The 14,618-nt window shown below is 25.3% G+C and overlaps 4 protein-coding genes across 4 annotated transcripts; 2 read left to right on the forward strand and 2 right to left on the reverse strand.

Moving 5' to 3' along the window:
- Positions 1–2,399: 2,399 nt before the first annotated feature.
- Positions 2,400–3,960, reverse strand: LOC128961212 (uncharacterized). The gene is made up of 4 exons (XM_054307424.1): positions 3,807–3,960; positions 3,026–3,741; positions 2,744–2,957; positions 2,400–2,681 (listed from the first exon to the last, which is right to left on the reverse strand). Exons 1-4 carry the CDS (start codon positions 3,845–3,847, stop codon positions 2,507–2,509), a joined length of 1,146 nt encoding a protein of 381 aa, XP_054163399.1. The 5' UTR covers positions 3,848–3,960; the 3' UTR covers positions 2,400–2,506.
- A 403-nt stretch (positions 3,961–4,363) lies between these two features.
- On the forward strand, positions 4,364–5,854 carry LOC128961089 (serine protease HTRA1A-like). Its single transcript, XM_054307297.1, has 4 exons — positions 4,364–4,496; positions 4,555–5,273; positions 5,348–5,570; positions 5,637–5,854. Exons 1-4 carry the CDS (start codon positions 4,456–4,458, stop codon positions 5,842–5,844), a joined length of 1,191 nt encoding a protein of 396 aa, XP_054163272.1. The 5' UTR covers positions 4,364–4,455; the 3' UTR covers positions 5,845–5,854.
- A 66-nt stretch (positions 5,855–5,920) lies between these two features.
- On the reverse strand, positions 5,921–7,433 carry LOC128961532 (uncharacterized). The gene is made up of 3 exons (XM_054307781.1): positions 7,141–7,433; positions 6,224–6,729; positions 5,921–5,932 (listed from the first exon to the last, which is right to left on the reverse strand). Exons 1-3 carry the CDS (start codon positions 7,427–7,429, stop codon positions 5,921–5,923), a joined length of 807 nt encoding a protein of 268 aa, XP_054163756.1. The 5' UTR covers positions 7,430–7,433.
- A 1,424-nt stretch (positions 7,434–8,857) lies between these two features.
- LOC128961265 (protein shisa-5-like) lies at positions 8,858–11,164 on the forward strand. Its single transcript, XM_054307483.1, has 3 exons — positions 8,858–9,185; positions 9,324–9,644; positions 10,739–11,164. The coding sequence occupies exons 1-3, from the start codon at positions 9,098–9,100 to the stop codon at positions 10,921–10,923; spliced, it is 594 nt and encodes a 197-aa protein (XP_054163458.1). The 5' UTR covers positions 8,858–9,097; the 3' UTR covers positions 10,924–11,164.
- The last annotated feature ends 3,454 nt before the right edge of the window (positions 11,165–14,618 follow it).

Here is a 14,618-nt window from a genome sequence, read left to right on the forward strand (position 1 = left end):
AATTTTTATTTTGGATTATATATATATATATATATATATATATTATCTATGGTATTTTATAGTATTGTATATTATTGATATATTATTTATTTGTAAATTGATTATATTAAATACTTATATAATTCTCAATTAGCATAATTTTAAATTGTTTGTACAGTAAATAAACACAAATCAAATAATTATTTAAATAAAAATTTATTATTTTTATTATTTTTGTTAAATACAACATTCCTATTACAATAAATTTTAGACCAAAAAATAATTTATTAATTTAAGATACTATCGATATTTTAATTAAAGAGTTATAATAAAGATAAATCACAAAATAAGTTTTAATATTTTTTGCTCTAATATTATTGAAGTTTTATTAATATTAAATTTTATTAACTTTTAAAAAAATAATTTCGAAAACTAAATTAAAATAGCTGTTAAAACTTGAAAATTTTAATAGAAAATATACATATTTATAAGCAATTTATAATTATAAAAAAATTTAATTAATTAAGCAATGTATTTTATTAAGTTATAAATATAAATTGCTTAAAAATTTGTATAAATATTATTTTTATTAAACTTTTTTATATTTTAATTCTAGACAAAATATTAGGTTAATTTTAGATTACCAAAATTTATTTAATAGATGAAATACCGGTATATCAGTGTAATCATAATTGTATATAAATAAATAATAGATATCGTAAATTAATCAATCACTAAGTTTATAAATAAATTACATTTTATAAAATTTTGAATAAACTTCTCGAGATTTGATTACAGTGTTGTCATGTATAACAAAGTTGTTAATATAGCAAACATTTAATATAAAAGTCTCTCAATTGCCAAAAGTATTAATACAGTTGATGTCAAAACTGATTGAAAACTTTTTGCTAATTCTAAGATAATGTCATCTTCGACATCATTGACAACAAGTTTTGATGATTATTGCAAAAAGTCGTGGCCTTATTGTCCGCTTAAGGATTTATATGAGACTCATTTGGAAATGAATTTTGTTGACCACAGAAAGTCAAAATTGGATCAAACAATGCCATCGGGTGAAGAACTTCGAAGACAGTGGTGGACCAATCGATTCAAAGAGYTTATTCACACTGAACTTACTTCTCGAAAACTGTATGTTCCGGTATATGTGCCAAATGAGACATTATTTTTCAAACGATATCCTGATTTGCGATCCAAATGGGATCTCATCAAAACCAATATCCTTTTAAAGGAGTTATCACTCGACAACAGCTGTAGTGAAAGGATTATCTTCAATGACCAGTTGAAGCAGCAATGGATCAGTAAAATAAAAAACCAATTTATGATGAATTCATTGGGTTTAACCACTGATTGCAGCAAAAAACGAGAATTCAGAAAGAAATGTTTCGCCAAATACTCCAAATGTTTGCTTTGGTGTCGACATCCCAAGTGCTGGAAGATTAGGATCAAGTATTTGCCAGCTCTTCCTTTCATTTGGCTATCATTTCAATTATACGGCACTAGTAATCAACATATTTATGACATTGAAGTGACTGAAAAGTTATAGATATTATATTGAAAAGAAAATTTATTTGATATCCTTTATTTGTATCAATAAATTTGATAAATCAAATGCAATAAATGTTTATTATTTTTAAGTAAAATAATTTTCATAAATATTCAATATTTTGATTCAACATTTTATATACATAGTTCAGATTGAATGAAAATTATGTTATAAAACAATACACAATTCAATGTCTGTCACAAAATCATGTTTTAAATTTTTGAAATTAAATATCCAAATAAATATCATATAAGCATCTCTCTCTCTCTCTCTCTCTCTCTCTCTCTCTCTCTCTCTCTCTCTCTCTCCCTCCCTCCCTCCCTCCCTCTCTAATTTAGTATCAAACTTATTTTTATTTCAATTAATTTTTTAATTATACGTGATTTTTGTATGTTTATAGTTTATAGTTGCTGTTTGCAAGTATTTATTTAATTAATGGTTTACTTTAAAAAATATATAAATTAACATAATATAGTAAAATTGGATTTTATGAAAAATCTAAGAAAATTTTCTGATCAGTCATCGTTTTTAGACGATATGATAAAATATAATTATTGAAATTTAATAAAATTTAAAGTATAATCTTTTAAAATATTTACGAATATTTTCATTTAGTCAGATATTTTTTAAACATTTTTAGTTTTTTTGTTTTAGTTAAACAAATATATATATTATAAAATAGTTTAAATTACTTTAGGTATTTAACCAAAACTCATAATTTATTTTTTTAAACTGTTTACAGTAAAGAAAAAATTATTTATTTTTTAAATGTTTATCAAATATTGTAAATAATAAAAATAAGACCTAAAGATTCGATCATCTTTTACACAAAAAAATGTATTGTATATAAAAAAAATATCAAGAAATAACTAGAAATAAATTAAAATTACATATAAAACTGACAATAATAATAATTTTGACAATAAATATTGGAATTAAAAGCTAATGAATACAATAATAAATCTAAAAGTCAGTGTAATCATGATCTTGAGGGTCAATCTTTACCTCTACACCCACTCCTCCTCCTACTTGATTTACAATCAGATTAATTGACTTCTTTTTTTGACATTCAGTTCTGAGCACATCCATTGTGGCTTCTGTGCCACCAATTTTGGTGATGACATCACCTTCTTTTAGACTAATAGATGATAAGTAATGCAATAATAATTTGTAAACTATATGATAATATATTGTTCTTACGGATGGTTTCCCTTTGCAGTGATTGCCCAAACATAAAGACCTTTTTCAGAGGAAAGTTGTCTATTGCCTCCAATAGCAATAGCAGTCAACATTTGTTTGAATTGTTGGTCAATGTTGTACACCATAAAACCAAACTTAGATTTGTTTAAATCCTTATATTTATTGTTAACTTCATATTTTCTTTGTTCAACCATAGCGTTACCCTCGATGTAGTCTATGATAATCATCAAAATTATGTCATTTATTCATATTATATTATATAACTGTAGTTATTGGTTAAACCTTTAAATTGTGAGGTGTGAAGAGCAAAGTTAATATCACTGGTCGGGCCTTTCATAACAATTCCGTATACTTTTCCATTGTCTAGTTTGACCAGTGGTCCGCCTGAATTCAGTCTTTCAGTAGACGCTCCGTATTGTATTAATTTGAGGTTTTTATGCCACATCGGCTCATAATAGAAGATATTATTAGAGTAGTCATTAACAACACGTTCGGGACAACTGATTATACCATCGATAACGTTAAAAAAGGTGACGTTTCCCACAATAGCAATGGATTCTCCAACTTTTGGTTCTTCGGTAGTCATCTCAGCAGTGGTTAGATCTGCTGATGTATAAAGAAGTGCTATATTGCGTTTGGGGTCAACTTGAATGACATGAGCCGTTTTAGTGTGAGAGTGAGTTACACTACGACAACCGCCGAGTTTGTCCAATACGGTAATTAAATGGTGTGATCCCAATGCTATACCCGTAAAGTCTCCCATTACGTTATCGGGTATCAAACTTTGATGACTCTGTATTCTTAAGTAACGTTTATCACTAGTTTGAGAGATATGCTTGACTTTAGGTTGATTATCATCCATACGAGCCATTCTCATCACAATCACTGAACTCAATCTCCAATTCATTTGTGGTATTGACCACAACTTCTGCAAATGACTTTTCCTTTTGTGCCACACATGAGTGCCACCAACGATGGCAAAGGACGCCAATAAATGACTTGTTATGACACAAAAAACATATAATTGTTGTGTGATATATATGACAGATATTTCTGATAATACCTTTTGCTATTAAAAGCTGACAATTTTCTTAAATAATACATCTCTTGTAAATCAATCGCAAATATAATACTATAAATTAAGATATTTATGTTTAAAAATAAAAGAATTAAATGTTTTAATTGAGTTCAAGAAATAACTTCAACAGATATTCAAATTCTGTTGTAATTTTCAAAAATACATTGAATTCAAATATTTAGACATTTATTGAGTTTTTTATAGAATATTATTGTTATTTAATTTTATTAATTTAATTGCTTGAATATTTTTGTCGCGCGACATAAACTAATATAAACTAATTTATTCATAACTTTCTACAAACTTATAGTCATTTATACCTTAAATGTTTTTAATTGTTGTAATTTAAATTAAACGTATAATCAATAAAACCAATAAAACAATTTCAAACAATTAGACAAAAGATAAAATATATGAAAATATAGTACATCTGAGACAACAATACAGACTTATTCTAAACAACAGTTCATTTACTTACAGTTAATGCCATTTAGTGTTCTTCACGTGAAATCATTATTTGATTGAAATTCTAATTTATTTCATTTGATTTCCATTTCAATCGATATCTCACTTCTGTTTGCGAATTAAAGATCTTTTTTATTAATAATTTACTTAAATTAAGTGATTTATAGAGATGTGGCGTTTGAAGCAATTATTTGCAATTTACTATAAAAGGTCTGCTATTATTAAAAATTTATAGTTTTATATTAATTTATATATTATTCATAAAAAGATCACTAATGGCATCCGTAGCTATCATTGGCGGCACTAATGTGTGGCAAAAAAAGAAAGGCTATTTACTAGAGAAGTGGCCAACTGTTGGCTATCAATGGAGTTCAACTAAACTGTTGAGGAATGTATACCTTTCGGGACCAATTTATTCTGATCAATGGTTCAAAGCTTTTGTCACAATTAAGCCGTATTACGACAATGAAAACACTACTCTCGATAACACATTGGGTTCGGGATTCATAGTAGACAAATCAGGTCTGGTGCTAACAGGGCTTAAAACACTAAAGAGTTTTAATACGGTTTCAATTGAATTGAACGACACGACAAAATTGACCGGTCGTGTGGTATACACCAAATCGTCCCTTAATTTGGCACTAATTAAACTCGAAAGTGCCAACAATTTATCAGTAGTTGATTTTGATTTGACTCAAAATAATATCAAAGTGGGTACTCCAATGATCTCAATTGGAAATCCCCGGATCGGTATGAAAAACGCCATTACCGAAGGTGTGGTTAGTTTTCCTAAAAGAAAAGGACGGCAAGTCGTCGAAAGTGATGCGACAGTGGAGGTCGATAAAGATTACATCCAACACACAGCACCCGTCAAAACTCAAGATTACGGAAGTGCTATTGTCGATGCTGAAGGTCGTGTCATTGGTATGAATGCCTATCAACACACACTTCAAATTAACTCTGCCGTAAGAGCACCTGATTTGAAAGGTAAGGTAATATAAGATAATAGTTAAATCATTATTAATATAAATCTTAACATAAAATTGTTGTACTTATTGAAGATTTTGTCGATGAATATCTAAAAGTCAGCCGAAATAATAGCACACTCTCTCACACCGGTCTTGTGTTGCATTGGATCGATTCGTCGTCAAAGAAAGACTTTCATTTACCGAATCTTCCCGAAGACATGAGTAATAATAATAGAGAAAATGGTTTAATTGTTTCTGCCATTAGTGCTGAACAACAATTTAATCAAACATTGATGTATCAAAACTCTGTGCATAAGTCAGTATTCATTTTATTAACTGCCAGTCATTGTACAGTGTTTTCAAATTTATATATCTTTTTTAGCTCCTATGAGAAACTTCAAGTCAATGATTTGATTATTAAAATTAATGGCATCGCTATTAATTGTGTCGAAGATTTATATTTTATTATGAATTCCGATTGTAACCAATATTTGGTATCATTTATCAGAAGAGGTGTTCAAGAAAACGGTCGCAATTTAGTCAAACATACGGTCGTTCATAAACTTTTCAATAATACCTGTTCGGTCTAAAACACGTCTATCAATCATTTTATTCAAATATCAAAAATTTTTTATTTCTCTTTCTATTTAAATTTTTTGCATTAATCTATTTGATACTCTATTTTATGTTTAAATTTGAATTTTATCAAAACTACTTTAATTTTAGTTATTCAATGAAAAATTGTTTAATTAATTTTATTGAGATATAGTACATTGTATATTATTTTTTTATTTAATTAGTTTACTTCATATTTTATTTATAGTCACAAAAATTCATTTATTTAGAAATAAAACTAAATATATATTTCAATAAAAATAAAATAACATTTTTTTGAATTGTTGTGATTTTATGTTCAAATTTAGTGATAATGAAATAAAGTATTTCTTTGAGAACATCCCAACGTCTTACTGAACATCCATTATATTTCTGTTTGCAATTATTACTAGTTTTTCGGCCATAAATAGCTGCCAATTGATATTTAGACAAAACATTTGATGATTTGTTTTTGAAAACATTATCATATGGGAAGACACTTCTGAATAATAGACCGATAACTCCATATTTCTTTGGTTTATTGAATAATTCACAAACAGACCATTGAAAACAGTTTTGAACTTTTGTTTTAGCAAAATGTGGAAAATATTGTAATGACTTGTCATAAGAGTTAAGAACAGTCTCGAAAACAGCCTTTAGATTTGTTTCAAAGAAATAAAACATTGAATGTCTTTCATCTGAACTCATATACCGACCAATTGCTGACTCAGACATTAGGTTTAATTGATTTTCAAGAAAATTATTAATGAAATCGACATTCATTGGACTTTCGAGACTTCTTCGACGTTCTTCTGGAAAGATTATCGGAGAAACCAATGCTATTCCGGCCAAAATAAATAAGGCCTGAATTATAGGATAACCTGATTTTAATAAATAAATAAATATAATGACAATATTATTAATATTTGCAAATTGCATTCAAACAGTATTTAACAAATTTTATAATTGATTACTAATATAAAAGCATAAATATAATCTAAATATAGTATTACAGTATAAACAGTATATACTGCAAATTATATGAAATTAATGAAAAATCAAATAAAAATATTAATTTAAAAACTTAAATATGATTTATTTTTATTAATCTGTTATTACTGCAAAATACAAATACGTGATTAATATAAATAATTGTAATAATTGACTATAACTTACCTAACTTAACCTAAACAGTATCATATAATATAGATATTTAACATTTTCATTTGATTACACCATTTTGTTTTAATCAATAATTATCGTTTATATAAATTATAAGTAAAACAACAGACCTATTGAATAACCCATATTAGATGGTCTAACAGAGCCATCCCATTCCCTTTGAGGTAATGTCAAAGAAAAGAATGGGATCTGACAGACAAACGATGCGTTATAATAACGGCTCACATATATTGAGTCTTTATATTGTTTGTAGATATCAGAGGCCACTTCGTGTGGCAAACGGTTCAGTGGTCTCCGTTGGCGTTGACGTTGTCTCGAAAATTCAGAATTATCTTCAAATCCAATCCATGCCTTATGTGGTAATTTACATACAGTTTGCGTAATAAACATTAATACCATATATATTGTCATCAATTTTGATGACTTTATTGCCATCATTTTCAGATAAAAGTGATTTCACTTAAAATTATTGAATTATAGCATTTAACATGTATTAAAACAAAACTAATTTTAATTGTATAATGATTTTTTTTAAATATTAAATTTTAGTAATATATGGAATAGTCTATTGTTGAAACATTTTAATATTTATAAATACTTATATTCTGACAAAAGTAAAGTTTATTAATTTTGTTGTAAAACTACATGATATTACTTTTAATACTCTATCCATATTATCCATACAGTACTACAGTATTGTATGTAAATTTATAAATTATAATAAATTATTTCAATACATTTTAATCCTTATATTTATAGCTAATCTATTGTTATTTACTTTAGTGCTTATTAGTGACTTTAGAAGATCTAAACAATGGGATGTAAAATAGAGTAAAAATTTTATAATTATTTATTTTTTCAGGAATTATAGGAAAATTATAGTAAAATTTACTAATTGTCTAATTAATTGTTACTAATTAGCTTTAAAAATATTTTATAGTCTATTCAATACAATATTCCCTAAGATTTATCAACAAAATTTCACATATAATCTGAGCCAATACTACCCTAGAATCGAAAACATTACTCAATTCTTGATTTTAGGTTTCTGTATGGTTTGGTTATGGTTTGGGCAACTTTCAAAGGGAGGGAAATTCAATAATAAAATCACTCAATTTTTTCCGGAAAATATTTTATTTTATCAATACATTGTTAGAAATGAAAATTTATTATATATTTTTACAATAAATAGTACCAAAAATTAAATATTTTGCATAAAATTTCATTGAAATATTTAAAAATCAATTTGAAATCAAGATATATGTAGGGTTAGGATAAATTGATTTCTTCGATTAATTTTTTCCCACGGAATCTATTTCTTTTTACTTCCCATTGAAACCTAAATCAACACATTTTTAAGGTTTACAAAATCATTGTTATATTAAACTGTATTTTAAGTGGAATTCTTAAATAGTATTGATTGACTAAATTTATTTCAAATTTATTTTGAATATTTCAATGAAATTTTATGCAAAATATTAAAGTTTTGGTACTATTTATTGTAATATAAAATATTTTTTATCTTTTTTAACGATAACTGTTATCTATGACTCTATTATTAATTGTAAACGGATTTGAATTTTATTTTATACTCATTTTAATAATTCAAATGTTTTTAATAAAATATAAATTAAGAAAAAAGTATTAATACTTAAATGTTATTTATTATTAAAACTTATATTTTTATTTATCCGAAAAAAATTTATAAAAATATTATATTAATAGTTAAGACATAACTGTAATAACAGTGCAATGGATGGCATGAGAGGGCGTTCAGTAATGTAGTGCAGGTGTAGATCGCATACCAGTCCTGCAAACTATACAATCACTTGACATACAAGTGCTGCCAGTTTTTCAACAATGCTTTTAATAGACTGTATGAGCACTGGTTTTGTATGGTTTGAGGACAGGTATTGCACTACTAATTAATAGTCCATTTGTTTGACGACATCACAAGCAAAGTGTGTTTTCAATGACAACCACAACAATACCATTGATATGATATGTCTTTATAGTGATAATCATTGATTTATTTGATCCAATATTGCCATTAATATAATATCATAAATGATGTGTTGGTCGTTGAAGACCACCATTTCATCGACAGTTTGTCATAATATTGTTGTTTTGGTTACTTTAATGATTGCATTGAATGGTATGTTAAATGGTTTAACAATTGATTACTTTAAATATTAATTGATTTTAATTTGTTTGATATATTATATTATAAACATTACTTTGTATGTTGTCTTGTATGATGTCTTGTATGCGACGATTGATGTTAATTGGATAGTATTAGTAGTAGAGACTGGAGAGACATGTCGTCGCAAAGATATCAATGGTAACGATGAGGTGTTTGAATGTCCGCGACTTTTCGAGTCGAGTAAAAAGAGATTTTGCTGTGGATTTACACCACAAGACAAGTATTGCTGTGAATGGAGTAAAAAAAGTAAAGAATTGGTGACCAATCCGTCCGATTTGAAGTACTTGTTTGAAGGGGCCGTCGCTCTCATTATAATAGCATTACTCGTCATCGGCGGTCTTATTGTCTGTTGTTGTCTCTGTGCCTGTTGTCTGATGTCAAGAAAGAAACAACAAAGAGGTCGAGTCTTAGGCATGTATTTGCATTTATTATACAAATGTCTTCAAATATCAATAGTTTTTAGAGTTTAAACAAATTTTATTTCAATTTTGTCTATTCCTGGGAATTCTCAGGCAATTTATTTGCAAACTTTCCTACTTTTGATTGTTACTCTTATTTAATATAACTTATCAAATGTATTGAATTGTCTTTAAATTCAGTGATTAATCACTTTCAATGAATTATAAAATAATGAATTATTTCACTAATCGATTGACAAAATTATTTTGTTTTGAAGTTATTTTTTTGAAGGTTTTGTTAATAGTCTTAATAATTGTATTTAGTTTTTAGATAAAAATCCAGTTTAATTTTATATACAGTATAAAAACTATTAAATTACAAATAATTTTTTAAATGTAAATAGTTTTGTCATTTATTGAAATAACAACAAAATCAATGAACAAACACAACACGATTTAGTATTTAAATGTATTTTCTATGTTATAATTGTATGAAAAAAACGCTTAACTAAACATTTGAATTATCTAATTTTTATTAGTTTTTTATTATAAAATTAGTTGAATTAAAAATGTTTCATTTAATAATTTAATTTTAAACCAGTTTTAATTTATTTAAATAATCTTAAATCTTTGTTTTTTTAAATATTTTTTTCTGTACGAATAACTAATACTTTACTCATTATCACAATCAACACATTGATAGATAGGAAATAGATATGGGATATAATTAATGTTTGACTAATATTATGTTAATTTGCTTGTAATATAAATAGAATTTAATAGAATTTTGTAATAATTATAAATTATAACATTTATACATATAAAATAAATACAGTGTAATATTAGTTATCGTTTTTTATAAAACATTCAAAATTTAATACATTATTACAATTTATATGTAATATAATGTATTTACGGTAATTAATATTTTACTCATATTTACTTACCGGTAATAGTAAATGCTTAATTTGCTCATTTAGTATTTCTGTATAATTATTATTTAAAATAATTTTAATTTATTATTTTTTATCATGACATTTCTATCGTTATATAAAATCATTTATAATTAAAGTTAAGTATTTAATATATTTTTATATTATCTTTTAGGCCATAACTCGGCTGATGGTGGCACTAGTTTAACAACAGTTCCCAACTCATATCCTGTCCAAAATGCATATCCTATGCAAAATGTGACGGCTCCCTATCCATCTGATCAACCGCCCCCATACAACTACAGTCAAACACAACCAGCCTTTAATCCTAATTATCCTCCCTATCCAGTGGTCAAGTAATGAGATAATATACACCTCATGTTTGTGCTGTACGAGCTTATGAGTCAATATATAAGATACTGATTTCATTATCACTTTTCTTGAAGTGCTATTATTTTTGTTTGTTTCACATTTTGATTCTCAATTTTAGATCTGACTGAAAGTATTATTAATTTTATGAGATAATAATAATTGTGTTATCGTTTGATTTGACTCTAATTATATAATAGTAATATTGTTTTATTATTTTTTAACATTTATTTCTTAAAGAAAATTTATTATTTATAATACAGTATTAATTATATATAAAGACTGAATTTATGTTTTGTTTGTTTCTAGTATTAGTTATACTGTAATACAGTATTACATTAATCCATTAGATTCTCTATTATTAAGTATATATATATATATTTATATTTTTCTATTCTCTATATTTTATTTTTTTGACATTTGGATTGAATACTCGTTTATTTATTAAAAAAATTACTTTTAAATTACTTTTTCTTTTCGTAAAGCCTTGAATTGTGTCGCTTACATAAAGTATTTTTTTATAGTTAAGTTGTTTTATTTATAATATTTAAAAATTATTATTATTGCTAAATTATATTGCAGTAAGTACTTGAAATATTTAACACGTTTACTAAAAAATTTATTTAAAAAGCAATTATGTTGAAATAGTTTTATGAATTATATTTACCTATTACGATCAATTACCGTAAATGTTTCAAATAAGTTTAACGTCAATTATAATATCAGTATTTTGACCGATAAATTATAAGTCGTTTCATTGCATTTATATGTTTATGATTAACTGAAATGCAATTATTTTTATTAAGCATTTGTGCAAATCGACAAATAATTATTGTAGTAAAGCATTTTTGGTAAATAATGAAAATATTTGCAATAAAATAATTAAACTATGGTTTCATATATTTAACTATATATATATATAATGAAATTAATTTTTTTAATTACTACCGGTAATAATATCAATAGTTAATTTTAATATTATATATGTTTTCATTATTTACTCAATAAGTGCAATAAATTGTTCAATTTTTAAAGATTTGCAAATATTAATGTATAAAATTAAGTTTATTATTGATTTATTAATAATATACACGATATTTAAGTAATCTTGACTACATTTCTGTATAATTACTCCATTTGACTGTAAATTGTTTTGAAATGGATTATTAATAATATTATATAATTTAATAATAATAATGTACTTCCAATTGTAATAATTTATATATTATCTACAAATTTGTAATAAAGAAAATAATAAATTTTATAATTTTATATATTTGAGATGTGATTATTTTTTTAAAAGTTTAATTACTAATATATTAGTTAACTATAGTTAAGCAAAATATGTTCCCAATTCTGTAGAAATAATTAGATTTTTTGGTAAATTACTAATGAATGATAAGTCAATTGGTGTATAATCTGCTGAAAATTTTCTTTCGATGAAACCTAAGTAATGACTAAAAATAGTTTTCGGTTTACTTAATGCTAATAAAATTAACGCATTTATTGTTACAATTGTTATGTTTGGTCGACCATAAAAAGCAATAGACTCTATGTTAGGACAATGATATATGACATCACAAAAACCTGAATCTGTTACTAAAGGGAAACCAATGGTGCGATTGTGGTGAACATCAAGACTTAAGTATTGAAGACATTTAAGTTTCGAAAGACATTTCATGGCTTTATCGGTGATCTGTTCGACAGTTAGACACAGACTTCGTAATCGTATAAAATGGTGACCAATATCTTCAAAGAGCAAGTCATTGATTCCCGAATAATTCAGACGAAGTGATTCCAAGTGTTGGCAATTGACGATTGACTTTAATGTCAAATAATGGTTATTGGTTTTCAAACTATAAACTAACCGCAAGTCAAGATATTTAAGGGCCGGGAATGAGTTTATTGACTCAAACAATTTGATGACAATTGTTTGGTTAACTTTAGTTGTGGTCAACTTAAATGATTTTAGTTTACGACATTCACTACCAATTAGTCTAATATTTCTAATAAATTCCGAGTTTATATAAAGTAATCGAACCGATGACCAGATCTCAAGAATCTCCAAATTCTTAAATTTTGGTAATTCCTTAAGCAATTGATTTAAGTAATTACTGTTTAATTCAGAGTTAATTTTTATACACTTTAAGTTAGTCTTGTAATAGTTAACAAAGTTTACGACATGTTTGAGGTCAGTCTTGCCATAGAATAGATCCACTTCTAAGAGTTTTGGTACCATTTGTTGATTAGCTACTGTCAAACATTTCAATTTAACTTTATTAACACTATTCAAGTTTGGACACAACCGGAACAGTATATAATAGTTGTCCAGACATTTGATAGGATTTACAAACACAAAGCTTATATGCTTTAAATTAGCTCCAAATTTGAGACCAAATTCATAGATTGTTTTAGCAGTGATTTCATTGAAATCAAATAAAATATTTTTCAAATATCTGCAACATTTAGTAATTGTTTGAAGAACTTCTTCTTTGTTGTCAATAAAGTAACTTTTGATACGAATCTCATTACAAAATTTACATTTTCTAAGTAGACTTTCCAATGCCTTTATATCAATGCATTTTATGTTTGATTTTTGAACCAAACAATTATATAAAGTTATATTTTTACCATTATTTTGTTTGGCATTATTTCTTAATTCAATCACATGTTGTTTGCTATAAATACAGCGTTTAAATTGTTTGGAGACTGACTCGAGTCTGACTTTATCCTGAATCGATAAATAGCTTAAAATCACTTCACATAAATCATCACAAATACGATCACCAAATAAATTTAAGTTTACATTTATAACACAATTATCATTATTTAAATAATGATTGGTCACAGATTTATAATTATTATCATTATTATTATTATCGATACTATAAGACAATTTGAATGGTTTACGATGACTTGAATTAATGGTCAAATATTGTCTTAATATTGTTGAAGAATTCATTTTGTTACTAACTTAATGTCAATTAACTTATATTTAATTTACAAAAATGATAATATCAAACACTAAGTTTCTATTATATATAATTTAATATCAATTTTAATAGAACTGAAAATATTTTATTTACATTATTTAATATAATATTATAGTAACTTTTATGAAGGATAAGGCAATGAAAATAAAATACAGTAAGTTATATACTGTATACTATATAAAGCAAAAATTAATAGTTTATAAAGTTTTACATTTCAGACACATTTTATACACTAATATTTGTATTATTAATTTTTTATCATATAATTGAATTCAAAAATGAAAGTCATTTCTGTTATACTCTTTTAATCGTTTATTTTTATGAAGGATAAGGCAATGAAAGTAAGAGACTATAAGTTAAAATACTGCAAAACAGCTCAAAAAAGTTAAATATTTAACTTTATCTCTTACTAAATAATTTTTAACAAAATTTTTTTAATATTATTATAATTATTATTAAAAACTTATTTTCATTGAAATTGAAAGTTATTAGAAAATCAATGAAAACAATATGAGTTATACAATAAAATGAGAAAATATTTAAATTAAACAATTTATAATTTATATGCACAACATTTGCCTCAAACATTTTATAAAATTATTGATAATTAAAATCTGTCAAAAAATAACATAAGGCAAAGCACAGGTAGGAGAAAACTTGTGTCAATGTTATGTAAAGAGAAAATAGGAGAAA

Source organism: Oppia nitens, unplaced genomic scaffold (assembly GCF_028296485.1).
Source record: "Oppia nitens isolate AA-2021 unplaced genomic scaffold, nextdenovo-longstitch-racon4-pilon3 scaffold5_pilon_pilon_pilon, whole genome shotgun sequence".
Lineage (NCBI taxonomy): Eukaryota > Metazoa > Arthropoda > Arachnida > Sarcoptiformes > Oppiidae > Oppia > Oppia nitens.

Excerpts from the sequence above, each read along its gene's own strand:
- LOC128961532 (XM_054307781.1), bottom strand. The coding sequence starts at position 7,429 with ATGGTATTAATGTTTATTACGCAAACTGTATGTAAATTACCACATAAG. Across the intron at positions 6,730-7,140 it reads TAATATGGGTTATTCAATAG|GTTATCCTATAATTCAGGCC; the intron begins GTCTGTTGTTTT and ends TATTAAAATCAG.
- LOC128961089 (XM_054307297.1), top strand. The coding sequence starts at position 4,456 with ATGTGGCGTTTGAAGCAATTATTTGCAATTTACTATAAAAG. Across the intron at positions 4,497-4,554 it reads TTTGCAATTTACTATAAAAG|ATCACTAATGGCATCCGTAG; the intron begins GTCTGCTATTAT and ends ATTCATAAAAAG. Across the intron at positions 5,274-5,347 it reads AAGAGCACCTGATTTGAAAG|ATTTTGTCGATGAATATCTA; the intron begins GTAAGGTAATAT and ends TACTTATTGAAG.
- LOC128961212 (XM_054307424.1), bottom strand. The coding sequence starts at position 3,847 with ATGTATTATTTAAGAAAATTGTCAGCTTTTAATAGCAAAAG. Across the intron at positions 3,742-3,806 it reads TCAGCTTTTAATAGCAAAAG|TCATTTATTGGCGTCCTTTG; the intron begins GTATTATCAGAA and ends TGTCATAACAAG. Across the intron at positions 2,958-3,025 it reads TCACACCTCACAATTTAAAG|ACTACATCGAGGGTAACGCT; the intron begins GTTTAACCAATA and ends TGATTATCATAG.
- LOC128961265 (XM_054307483.1), top strand. The coding sequence starts at position 9,098 with ATGATGTGTTGGTCGTTGAAGACCACCATTTCATCGACAGTTTGTCAT. Across the intron at positions 9,186-9,323 it reads TTTAATGATTGCATTGAATG|TATTAGTAGTAGAGACTGGA; the intron begins GTATGTTAAATG and ends TTAATTGGATAG. Across the intron at positions 9,645-10,738 it reads ACAAAGAGGTCGAGTCTTAG|GCCATAACTCGGCTGATGGT; the intron begins GCATGTATTTGC and ends ATTATCTTTTAG.